This window comes from Budorcas taxicolor, chromosome 12 (assembly GCF_023091745.1).
Source record: "Budorcas taxicolor isolate Tak-1 chromosome 12, Takin1.1, whole genome shotgun sequence".
Lineage (NCBI taxonomy): Eukaryota > Metazoa > Chordata > Mammalia > Artiodactyla > Bovidae > Budorcas > Budorcas taxicolor.
This window is the reverse complement of record NC_068921.1, coordinates 23,770,532-23,784,022: the sequence shown is the minus strand read 5'-3', so window position 1 is coordinate 23,784,022 and position 13,491 is coordinate 23,770,532. Positions and strand designations below refer to the sequence as shown.

Genomic DNA, 13,491 nt, shown 5'->3' with positions numbered 1-13,491 from the left:
GCGTCTCCGCGCTCATGTTGCCTCGGCAACGTAGGAGCGCGCCCGCCTCCGGCCCGGCCCACAATCCTCCCCACCGCTCAGCTCTTCCACCGCCTCCCGGGACCCATACTTCCGCCCGACTTACAAACTGGGACCTTGAGTCTCACTGTCTCTGTGCTGCCTAACTAAAAATACGGAAGAAAAATCACTTCAAGTAAAAGAGTATTCTTTCCATATGACCCGAAACTGTGTTCCAGAAATATACACACAAAAGCATTCGCTATTTTGATCTCGTAAGCTCCGCCCAACTTGAGCCTCTGGGTCCAATTTTCAGGCAGTGCTTTGGACAGCCGCATCTTCGGAGGACCTCAGCTTGCGGAAGAAGACGTGGACCTGAGTTGGGAAAGACGCCGGGGTGGAAGTGGGAGCTTCCGCACGGGTTTGCTGCGAGGTTTCAGTCCCGAACGGCGGCACCATGTAAGTGTTGGCTTTCCAGCCGTCTCATTCCGCGGTCCCGCTGCCCGATCTTAATCTCTCCCTCTCTCTTCCTCAGGTCGAAAGTTTCTTTTAAGATCACACTGACGTCGGACCCGCGGCTGCCATACAAAGTGTGAGTAGCTCGGCCGCGGTAGGGGGTGGAGGGGCTGTAGAGTTGGGGGGAAGGCGACTCGAGCCATCCCAGCGGCCGCCACCTCAGCAGTTTGCGTTCCTCTCCTCTCCCCGAGCCCGCCCCACTCACCTGAACGGGGTTATCGTGTAAGTATATCAGCTTGCCCGGGCACGAGGCTGTGCGGGTATGTGTGATGGGAACGTCGTTGTTGGTTTCCGAGCTCTCTTCGGAACTCGTTTTGGGGGTGGTGGAGTAGGGGCACGTGTGGACCGGGCCCTGGTGATTTGCTGGGATCCTTAATACAGTCTGGAATCTGCTTATAACAGGACAGGCCTTTCACCGCTCTGACCAGCTGTTCGGGGAAGTAAGGCAAGGCCTCCCAGCCCAGGTTCCGATATGACCAGAACGTCAGGCCCTTGATTCCCATTGATGTGACTCCTACGATAGTTGGGCTTAACAAAGTAGAGTCCTTAACTCTCTCTTCTTATCATCTCTGATTTCTGCCTTTACACCGGAGTATTCTCATCAGTATGTCAACTGGCTCTGGAAAAGAATGAGAAGGAGGGAGGGAAGAAGGAGTAAGGCAGCATCAGTAACTATATAAGAGTGCCTGAAAGTGGTACCAGTTGGCTTAATACATGTTTACTGAATGAGTTTGCTGGCAGGCCTCTAGTTTAGTGTGTGTGTGTAGTTGTATGTATAGTTTGTATATGGATATGTGTATATAAAAGGTATATAACATGTATGTTTTCAGTTCAGTCACTCAGTTGTGTCCGACTCCTTGTGACCTCATAGACTGCACCACACCAGGTCCTCCTGTCCAACACCAACTCCCAGAGTTTACTCAGACTCATATCCAATGAGTGGTGATGCAATCCAACCATCTCATCCTCTGTCATCCCCTACTCCTCCCGCCTTCAGTCTTTCCCAGCATCAGGATCTTTTCCAGTGAGTCAGTTCTTCACATCAGGTGGCCAGAGTATTGGAGTTTCAGCTTTAACATCAGTCCTTCCAATGAATATCCAGAATTGATTTCCTTTAGGATGGACTGGTTGGATCTCCTTGGAGTCCAAGGGACTCTCAAGAGTCCTCCAACACCACAGTTCAAAAGCATCAGTTCTTCAGCACTCAGCTTTCTTTATAGTCCACTCTCACATCCATACATGACTATTGGAAAAACGATAGCTTTGACTAGACAGACCTTTGTTGGCTACTTTATGTCTCTGTTTTTTAATATGCTGGCTAGGTTGTTCATAACTTTTCTTCGAAGGAGCAAGCATCTTTTAATTTCATGGCTGCAGTCACCATCTGCAGTGATTTTGAAGCCCCCCAAAATATAAGTCTGTCACCATTTCCACTGTTTCCCTATCTATTTCCCATGAAGTGATGGGACCAGATGCCATGATCTTGGTTTTCTGAATGTTGAGTTTTAAGCCAATTTTTTCCCCCTCCTCTTTCACTTTCAGGCAGGTCAGGTGGTCTGGTAGTCCCATCTCTTGAAGAATTTCCCACAGTTTGTTGGGATCCACACAGACAAAGGCTTTGGCATACCCAGTAAAGCAGAAGTAGATGTTTTTCTGGAACTCTCTTGCTTTTTTCGTGATTCAGCAGATGTTGGCAGTTTGATCTCTGGTTCCTCTGCCTTTTCTGAATCCAGCTTGAACATCTGGAAATTCATGGTTCACATACTATTGAACCCTGTCTTGGAGAATTTTGAGCATTACTTTGCTAGCGTGTGAGATAAGTGCAGTTGTGTGGTAGTTTGAACATTCTTTGGCATTGCCTTTTTTTGGGATTGGAATGAAAACACATTTTCCAGTCCTGTGGCCACTGCTGAGTTTTCCAAATTTGCTGGCATATTGAGTGCAGCAATATATCACACATATTGTGTGGCATGTTTCACAGCATCATCTTTTAAGAGTATGTAAGTAAAAGCAGCTCTGAGATTTGTGGGAAAACATGCTTTAACTTTTTAAGGCCACTTTTCACTTGTCAGGCAGGTAGATATGTACTGTAACAGAGAAGCATCTTTTTGAGTTGCTAATGGTTGCATTCCAGAAAGGATGTTGCAGTTGTAGATTTATTCTGGGGGAATGTCCCAGTTTTTATGGTTAGTTTTGCTTGTTAATTGATTCCTTGTTGATGTTGCTACTTGGTTATAGAAATGTTGGAATCAAACATTCTCTGTCATGTACAGGATGCATTAGAAACACCATAGACTCTTTCAGCTCAGATGGTAAAGAATCTGCCGGCAGTGCAGGAGACCTGGGTTCCATCCCTGGGTTGGGAAGATCCCCTGGAGAAGGGAACGGCTACTTACTCCAGTATTCTTGCCTGGAGAATTCCAGGGACAGAGGAGCCTGGCAGGCTGCAGCCCATAGCATCACAAAGAGTGGACAGGACTGAGTGCTTTTCACTCTGACTCTTGCAGTCTAATTCCAGTCTTTCCAGTCTTAACTCCCTGCCTCACCTCCCCAGCCCCCTCACTACCACCATCATTTAAAGTTTCAGCCATCCTAGTTGCATATTGACAGCAAATCTTTTGAGATCTGCCTGCTCTGGCACACATTGTCTTCTGTGCTTGGAATGTAGTTTTGTGAGTACCACTACCTGCTAACATCCTTTAGTGATTAAAATTTCACCTCCATGACAATTTCTGTGATGGTATAGAAAGTTCATGTCACCCTTCTCTAAGTGTCCTATACAAGCTTCATTCTTTATAACACTGGTCAGGTTATGCCATACTTCTGTTTATGTGAGATTTTTTATTTTTAAAAAAAAAGTGCCAGTAGTTTACTTTAAAAGGTCACCTCAGTATACAGGATGGTTGGCATCTTTTCAAAATACCAATGTAATGTAAGAGTAAGTGATGTGACTGGCAAACTCAAGGGCGTCAGATCTAGATAAAGTCTCTGGAGTGAAAGTAACTCCCAGTCCCTGTGCAATTTTCTGTCAGAACATTCACTATAATATGCTTTTATGTTTTATTGGATTTTTTTTGGATAGTCGCACCAATTTAATCTGTGGAGAGAAACTTTTGTTAATGAGTATCAGCATGACATTTAATTATATGGTACAAGGACATTTCCTGTCTCTAGTGCAAAAGTGAATTGAAACCCCAAAGTTTTAGAAGTTCTCTACAGGCAAGAGTTTTAGGACAGCGCTTCTCAGGTTCTGAACTGTAAGTAAACTATGGAAATACTTGCAAAGTACTATTCCTGGCTTTGTAAATTTTTACATTGCCAGTTTATTAGGTATTTTTTAAATAAATGGCTATTCTTTATAATTTTGTTTGTCTCTTTTTATTCCATATAAAAAAGGAAGGGGAAAAAAACATGTTCTGTTTTCACTCTTTAGCAGTATTTTGGGGGAGTGGAATATGGCAGCCAAGAAATCCATTCACACTTTACTTATTGAAAATCATTATAATGTGCAGCATCAGATGTAATGATTTTTGTACTCAGCATTCAATCTGTAGGCTGAGTGAGGAGGTGGTATATATACCTGAGAATGTTACATATAGTAGTTGGTATTAAATCATTAGAGAACAGTACAGTGGTGACAAATAGAGAAGTTTCCAAGAGAAATGTTAACTTTCTCAGCTCTGAAAGAGATTCTGTGTTTCTGTCTTTACTCACAGAAAGTAATTTGTTTTTATGGTTAAGTTGAACAGTTGATTGTTTATCAGTGATCTTGAATATACTTGCCACAATTCAAATCAAAACCACACATCACTCTTCAGAATGTTATTTCAGATTGTATTGTATGAGCCTTTTTCATATGTTTTAAAGGTGGGAAATCGTTTTGCATTTTGCCATAGTAAACATACTCATTTTTACCAACTTGGACTATTATTTTTGACTTGGTGATTGAAAGTGCATAGAAAAGTTCATGAAAAGATGATGCTCCCCAGGTAACCTGCTCTTCTAATGAAAACGATCACGTTCCTGCATAGGATGAACTGTAGCTGGCAAAGTGTACTTAAGATTGAGGAGAGATTCCACTTTTTGAAATCCATTTTTGGAAACAAGAAACAACCTACATGCTAGACCTATTTCTATCAAAGTATTAAACGTACAAATCCACACCTGTATAGGTTATGCATTTTCAAGTGGACCTGAGGGCACCATGTCAGCTATAAGGCTAATTATTGCTTTCTTTTTTAGACTTAATGCACATAGTGTACAATCAGAATAGCCAACCTCAGACTCAAAAGACAGCTTTGCCAAGGTCTGCTACAATAGCTGAAATAAGTAACAAAGGACTTAAAAAATCAGCCTTTCAAAATATTCTTTTTTAATTCTTGCAGACTCAGTGTTCCTGAAAGTACACCTTTCACAGCAGTCTTAAAGTTTGCAGCAGAAGAAGTAAGTATAGAAATTGGAACAACCTGTAGAGAATACAATTTGTGTCTCAAAATGTGTCTCAAAAATCTGCATGTGTCTTGACCTCCCACTTCTACACAAGTTCATTGCTAGGTTTATGGTGTCAAAAGTTAAACCTCACTTAAAGGTAAAAGAAGAGTGAGAGTTGAGACCCACAGATACAAGAATGGGTTACACAAATTGACACATTTATTTAATGTAACTTGAATTATAAGGAGAATCCTTATTGAAATTGAAAAGATAGTGATATGTCAATTTTTTTAAAAACTTCACACTGTATGCTTGTATTTTTACTAACTTTGATTCTGGAAGTATAATTTTATTATATATCACGTTTTTCAACTTTTCTCTATAAGCATGTGCAGTGTTAGTAAAATCTATTGTTTTTGAAAATATGATTGAGTTTCTGTTTTTAAGAAATAAAATTTTTCCAAAGATTTTCATCAGAGGCATCTATAAAGTAACTGTTTGTACTTGACAATTAGAGAAGAAGCTTATGACTTGGGAGACTTAGGGTTCCTCTTTTAACGGTGTCATTAATTATTTGTTTGACATGACAGTTTCTCTCTTCCTGAAATTTCTTAATCTGTAAAATGGAAATCTTATCCTTCCTGCCCAATTACATGATTTTGAGTAAAAATATAATAGCATTTATATTTAATGTTGTGGAATCTTTCAGTAAGAATAAGAGTTGCCTTGAGTTGTCCATGGATATAGAACCCTAATATAATTCTCTTAATAAAAAATAAAATGCCCCAACATAGGGGCATTAATTAATAGAATGCCCCAACATAGGGGCATTAATAGAAATTAATTTAAATAATGAGTTGTCAAAGCCTGGGAGGAACTTCTTAGCATCCTAAATTGTAAAACACAGTGGGATCTGAAGTAGAAATAAATGAAAACTGAGGAACTTCACATCTAGGAAAAAACTTGTCAGTACTGTAGAAAGAAGTGGTAGTTTCTGTATGTACATCAGTAGTAAAGCTTCCCCAAATTTCAGTTAAACAGCATTGTTACTATAGGTTGGAAAAGGGAAAAATTGTGTCTGTAGTTGCTTTTGATTTTTATTGTCATATAATAGGTTACCACTAAAGAAAATATGTAACTTAAAGTGGACATAACTAAGAATAACAACTAGAAACTTTGTCATATTCAAGTTTTAGAAATCTGAGATTGCTTATAATTTAGGTGTTTTATTTAAAAATTATTACAACCTCTATAAAAACTTAACTAGTTTAAAATTTATTAAAGTATATTTTGAAGTTACTTTAAGTTTATTTAAAATTTTTAAAACATAAAGGATATTTACAGTTAAGAATGTGCCATATGGACAATAAAATTGTTTTTTTTTTAGGTACATAGGCCTGTAACAAGTAATTGTTCTCATGTGTAGTTAAGTTCTTATTTTAAAACTTGATTTGTTAAATTCATAAATTTAAATGAGCTCTTAGTTTTTTCTCAACTATGGTGTGTGATTATTGTAAATACTGAGAGCAGTATTTCCCAGAAAGAATGTTTTCCCAGACCACTAGAACCACAAAAAAAATAAAATAACCATTAAAAACTGGGATTGGGATCAGTGGTCCAAAAGTATGGGGCATTATTGACTATCTTTTGTATTTTCCTGGAGTCAAATAAACTATATTAGCAGCATACTAAAGGATTTTGAAAAGATTCCCAGTTTAACTTCAGTTCAGTTCAGTTCAGTTCAGTTGCTCAGTCCTGTCCTACTCTTTGCGACCCCATGAACCACAGCACGCCAGGCCTCCCTGTCCATCACCAACTCCCGGAGTCCACCCAAACCCATGTCCATTGAGTCGGTGATGCCATCCAGCCATCTCATCCTCTGTCGTCCCCTTCTCCTCTTGCCCTCTATCTTTCCCAGCATCAGGGTCTTTTCCAGTGAGTCAGCCTTTCTCATCAGGTGGCCAAAGTGTTGGAGTTACAGCTTCAACATCAGTCCTTCCAGTGAACACCCAGGACTGATCTCCTTTGCTGTCTAGTTTGGTCATAACTTTCCTTCCAAGGAGTAAGCGTCTTTTAATTTCATTTCAGTCACCATCTGCAGTGATTTTGGAGCCCGGAAAAATAAAGTCAGCCACTGTTTGACCTGTTTCCCCATCTATTTCCCATGAAGTGATGGGACCAGATGCCATGATCTTGGTTTTCTGAATGTTGAGCTTTAAGCCAACTTTTTCACTCTCCTCTTTCACTTTCATCAAGAGGCTCTTTAGATCTTCTTCACTTTCTGCCATAATGGTGGTGTCATCTGCATAACTTAGTGTTTTCCAAACTTACTCAATCATAAAACTATAATATTTATAAAACTAATCTGTAGCATAGAAGTGCTTATTAAATTATTGGAAAAATGAATGAACTATGAACACACTTTGACAAATGAGAGCATTAAGAGAATAATAATACCTTTAAGCTACCAATAAGCTCCATACCACATTTCATTAACTCATAAAGTACTTACATCTCTGAATAAAGATGAGTGGAGGCTGTCTGTCATGGTTGACCATGTGACAGTCACATAATTGTCCAGCTGACATCACCTGCACCCCTACTTGTACTTAGAGGTACTTCTTGGTGGCATTAATTGGACTATTGCAATCCCATATTAAACACAAGAGAGCATTTGTTTAAACTGACTATTTCTACCAAGAAATTTTAGGACTATTCTAAGCAGTTACTTAGCTTTTATTTTCACTTGTGCCTGAGCGTTATATATGACCAAAGTAACGTGTATAAGTCTGAAAGATCAAACACTGGGTTATAGATTCATTGACAGTGCTTTTCCTTTTTTATGGTGCATAAAACAAGATGCATTTTACAGTCTCTGGTGTCCTAAATACAATGAAATGCAATTTTTAGAGAACAGGTGGCCCTAGTGGTAAAGAGCCTGCCTGCCAATGCAGGAGACGCAGGTTCAATCCCTGGGTCGGGAAGATTCCCCTGGAGAAGGAAATGGCAACCCAATCCAGGGTTCTAGCCTGGGAAACCACACAGACAGAGGAGCCCAGGTGGTACAGTCCGTGGAGCTGCAAAGAGTTGCACACAAATGAAGCGACTTTGCACAGCACATTATTCTTTAAAGATAAAGCAGATTGTAATACTTTCTTTGATGATGTTACTTATCCTAAAAGATAAATTACATTTAAAATTATAGAATTGATTATATGTACCCTATCATTGCTAACTATCTTTTATACTTAGCATTTTATATGCTTATATATATTTTTTCTTTTCTTCCTTTTTAGTTTAAAGTTCCTGCAGCAACAAGTGCAATTATTACCAATGGTAAGAATTTGTCTTAAACCTGTTTATTAACAGAGCTATTAGCTGTTTAAAAGAAACCAAATTAGTTAAAATTGACTTAAAATACAAAAACCCTAAACCTTATATCAACATAAATGATATACATAATTGTAAACACTAAGTCGAAGTTATTGTTCATAATTGTGTCTTCCGTTTTTTCTGTGCTTTTGTTACGTAGTACAGTAGTTTATGGGCTTCCCTGGTGGCTCAGATGCTAAAGAATCCGCCTGCAGTGCAGGGGACCTGGGTTCGATCTCTCGGTCAGGAAGATTCCCTGGAGATGGGTGTGAACCCATTCCAGTATTCCTGCCTGGAAAATCGCATGTACAGAGGAGCCTGGCAGGCCATAGTCCATGGGGTTGCCGAATCAGACATGACCAAGCGACTAAGCACAGCACATTATAATATCATATGTCCTTATGCCAGATTATTGCTGAAAATAACTTGTCATTTAACAAAGTGTTTTCTACTGTATCATAAATGGTTTTAGGATATAGGAAGCTAAGCAGGAATGTACCTTTGCTGTCCCTTGCTATTGCTTTCCTGATAGAAAACAGTTCTTACAGGCTTGCAATAATGAGGATTTTATCCAGTTAGATAATATAAATTAAATTCTGACTATCTTTGGATACTACAAATAATTAATGAAACCAGCCCAAAGAGAAAATACTGAAATAAGATGAGGAACAAAGATGGCAAGAAAAGCTTAACTATTAAGAATACAAAGTCATGGTCCCAGGTACTGGTGAGTAGTTCATATATAGTTAAGAAATTTAGACTAAGAGAAGGTGGCTTTAATGAGCAGTAAGTAGTATGATTTGGTTTAGATAACGATGGAATTTCTCATTCTGAAAAATTGTACATGCTGCCACATTGAAATGTGTCTGTATTTGGAAGAAAGCTATCCTTCCTTTTCTGGAAAGATTTAGATTCATAAATGAATAGCTCCTGGGAGACTGCTTTGTAAACTTTTATCAAGTGTCGGTGGAACTTATATTACTCTGGCTCTTCAGCCTTAAGATTTGATGCCTTAGAGCAATGTTAAATGATGAATGGCATACTTAAGGTATTTTGGCTTTATTTTTCACTAGATTTGGCAAAACAGTATGAAAAACTATCCTCTGTTGAACTTACTGGGGTCGTTTCACTGACAGACATTGTCTAGTCCAGCGATATGTGTAAAGGCATAATAGTGAGAGATTTCAACAGATAACCTTCATGTTCTTGGCATAACTGTTCGGCTTACGCCTGTATCCACAGCAACATTATTTTGACACATTTCTTCTTCTTACTGTTAAAGCCTTTTAGCTTCAGAAATAACTTAGGTCATTTTACAACTTATTTTCTAGATGGAATAGGAATAAATCCTGCACAGACTGCTGGTGAGTATCTGCAATCCATGGCAGTGCGGTGAGGCTGTCTACATCAATTGATAATGAATATGTAATTCATTCTAATTAGACTTGATAGGATTTTACCAAGATAATGGCTGATTTTCAGAGATTGTGTGGCAGTCTTTACCTAAGCGTGTAAATAATTTGTTACATTCTGTGTATCAGTTATATGCTTTTGGCTACAAGAAAGGGAAAATCTGACTAATGAGCATTAAAGTTTTTTAACTAATACATGTAACAAAAAATCTTAAGGTAAGATTGTGTGCTAATGGGAATAATGTTCTGTAATAACTATCTCATTAAATAGTTGTGAGGTTGTACAGATAAGTGCTTAGAAGTTTGTGTTATTCATAATAAACATTCAGTAAGTACTGACTTATTATTTTGAAGAAGTACAGTCATTTTAATTTCATGGGATTTAGCCTGCACTGCGAATTTCAAGGTGTTAACATTATGTAGCACTACATATTGATACCCTAACAAGCAGGAAGGGTAAAAGTAGTCTTAAACTTTTTAACTGACAGTTATGTATTTGAGATGTACCCTCCTTAGCTTATAGTTCGGTTAAAATATTTTTAAATTAAGCATGATTTAATATAAATGCAGTCTTGAGTAGTTATTTTTAAACTGTTATTTTTTTAAGTACTTCTACAAAATTATATTGTCCTCATAAGCCCTGGGATTGAAATGTAAATTTAGCCATATAATTGTTGTGTAGATACTTTTAAACTTGGGTTTAAAGAGTTTGTGTTTTCTTACTCTTTAAATGTCCAGTAGTTTATATTAATTTGAATTCCTTCTTACTCTGACATGTTGCCTGTTGAATTCCCCTTTAAAGTTGAATTGTGGGCATCATAAAGTGTGAAGAAAATCTCAGTAGGCAGGCCAGACCCAAAATAGGTCAGGATTGCTAAACTTTTGTCACTTGCAGTAATTTACACTTATTTTTCCTGCTCCCAAGTATTTTATTATATATTAAAGCAAATATTGATGATTGTGTTTGGTGGTATTTCTTTGGGTAGTGTCCTTTCTTTTTTTATTTTTGTGGGTAGTGTTCTTATTTCAAATTTTCAGACGTTTGTTGGGTTGTGAGGATGTGAGAGCAGTAAGAACAAGACATAAGAAGCCTCATCTTCGGGTTTGAGGATGTGAGAAGCGTAAGAGCAAGACCTAAGGCGCCTAGACTTGGGTTCTAATATTTCTGAGCTTTGCACCTACTTGACACTGCTTTGTTTCTTCTGTATGTTAATTGTTGAATTGTTAATGAGAGCATGTCATTTTTTAAATGCCTAACGTTTTGTTCTGTCTGTTTGTGTAGGAAATGTTTTTCTAAAGCACGGTTCAGAACTGCGAATAATTCCTAGAGATCGTGTTGGACATTGTTAATATCCGCCGCTTGGAACATAAAACCCCCTTCCAGAGTAAATAGTGGTATTGTTATTACTGTAAAATTGGAATCAGGCATTTGAAATCCCATGAAAATACCGGTAATTGATGACATAATGAAAGGTGACTGTCTGTCCATGCTTGTTCACACTTCACGTGAGGAGAGAACGCATCCAGGCCTAGGGCCCCATGACCACAGAGGGTCAGTCTTTCATTGCTGCCTCGCTGCACACACAGGTGGTTCATCAGGGGTGAATGGGTCAACCATCTGTGTCTTACACCCGGAGGATGCTTCTGGTCGTTCTTTCTGAGAACATCTGGAAACTTAAAATTTACTGAATCTTCCTCCTCGTCCCTGAATTAAAAATGTAAAAAAGATTATGGATCCACACATGAAGGTTGGGTTGATAGCATCTGACTCACAGATACAAACATAGTTGCATTCCTCCTTATATATCATTTATGATAAAGAATCATATCAATGAATAACTTAGCATTTAGTTTGTTTTAAAGTTTCAGACTTCTTGAGTTCTTAATAAATTGTAATGACATCAGAGAGCCCAAAATTGCATTTTCCATCTAGCCCTTATGGGTAAAATTGGTAGGTATCCCACACCGAGGAGTTTTAGGGATGATCTTGCAGACTCCGGTACTTGTAATGATGAGAATTAAGAATAAAGTAGAAGCATCAGTTGCTGAACTATGCATTCCTTTAGTGATCTCTTTTAAAACAACCTTTAAAATAGGAATCCTCAAGAAACCATCATCTTTTTGAGGATAATTCTACATAGCCTTCAGGGAGAAGGTGTAAAGAACATCTGAAAGTTCACAACAGATCTCGTAGAAATGCTAATTTAAATTCTGGTTAATTACACATAATGAAGACCCAACATATAAGGAAGCGTTAAGATTATAGTTGTGGGGTGAATAAGAAGCTAGGAAAGGAAAATGGGGAAGCCCAGATGACTAGGCTTCTAGCAAGAAGAAAAGAATCAAAAGGGAAGGCAAGCAGAAACCTGTAACAAGAGTGTCACAGAAAAGGCCAAACTGGGTAAACAAAACCACAGAGGCTATGGAAAGAACTGAAGGGAAAACAAAACACTGGACATTGTTACAAGGAGCTGAAGATGATCAGAGAAAGCATAACATGGGCATTGCCAACATACAGTTTCCAGAATGCGCCTTAGTTTAAAGAAAGGTATACATGAGGGAAGATTACGTTTGCCCTTAGGGCATCAGTATCTATGCATATCTTGAAAGGTGCAGGCTCATAGTGATTGAGAACCAGCACTTGACCTGCTGTATTCTAAATGCTGAGGTCTCTGGAGGCAGGCCTGGTTGGTTGGTATCTGTTTTGCACTTTGGACGCCTGGAAAATATAAGCTTCAAGATACAGGTGTTGAATTATTCATGAATAAAGTATTTCTAAAGCCAATTTTTATTGAAATGTGCATAGGCCGTAGGTTCATTGGGGAAAAAAATTATGCAGCAGAATCAGTATCCGAAAGATGATATTGGTTAAGACTAAGACATGGTTCAGATATTTGACAATGACTAGCAGTCTTCTGAATTGTAAAGGGCAAAGACATTTGTGCTGAGCTGGAAAAGTATGTTACTAATGTTTGTGGAATTTTTTATTTTTATAAGCAAATTTTTATTTTCTGATGCCTAAAGACTCCTGGTCTTTAACAACATTAAACCTCCATTAACGAGAAATTTATGAATGCCTATTTTCTGAATTTTTTGTCTTATTTAGATTTTCCCTCATTCTGTTTCTAGCACAAAATTCTTCCTGATTTGTCACACAGATAGGTTTTATGATGTCTCATAAATTATTTAATATTTTTGTTCTTTGGTTGAAAAATTTTATTGCAGTAAGGTCTTAAAAATATTTTGTTGTATAGAACTAGACATGTTATTAAATATGACCTGTAACTTCTTTGTGCAGAATGTTTCAATGTGGTGTATTTAGTTTAAAGTGCTTTATTGGTACATGATTCATATCTTGTGAAAATACATTTTCTTACACCATAAACCATATTGTCTACTCTTATTTTATTAATAAAGTGCTTAATTAACACATTTGTGGAGGCAGTATATAACAGTTGTAGCCCAAAAAAGGGATGGGGACAAAGATGATTAATGGCTATAGGTCTTAGAAATGAATGTATACTTCCAAACGCCAGTCCATTTTCAGATAAAATTGAAAGTGTAGTTAAGTGTCTATAGTAAGTGTTTAGGCTGGTAGGTCCTGAACCTGTGTGATTATCAAAGTGACCTAGAAAATTATGAATACAGACTTCTAGAAACTACCCCTTAAGTTCTTACTCTTTAAATGTGGAATGATGTGCAAGCATTTCTGTATATAAAAGCAATCCTAATGATTTCTGCTTTTCAGCTTAGCTTGAGAATT

The 13,491-nt window shown here is 38.0% G+C and overlaps 1 protein-coding gene across 1 annotated transcript; it reads left to right on the top strand.

Annotated features, from left to right (window-relative positions):
- Nucleotides 1-395: 395 nt before the first annotated feature.
- UFM1 (ubiquitin fold modifier 1) lies at nt 396-12,869 on the top strand. Its single transcript, XM_052650212.1, has 6 exons — nt 396-456; nt 533-589; nt 4,899-4,956; nt 8,241-8,280; nt 9,648-9,680; nt 11,011-12,869. Coding segments are annotated over exons 1-6 (258 nt in total). The 5' UTR covers nt 396-454; the 3' UTR covers nt 11,079-12,869.
- The last annotated feature ends 622 nt before the right edge of the window (nt 12,870-13,491 follow it).

Bases quoted from the DNA above. Each gene is read 5' to 3' on its own strand.
- UFM1 (XM_052650212.1), top strand. The intron at 4,957-8,240 runs GTAAGTATAGAA...CTTCCTTTTTAG, and splicing joins TAAAGTTTGCAGCAGAAGAA to TTTAAAGTTCCTGCAGCAAC. The intron at 9,681-11,010 runs GTGAGTATCTGC...CTGTTTGTGTAG, and splicing joins AAATCCTGCACAGACTGCTG to GAAATGTTTTTCTAAAGCAC.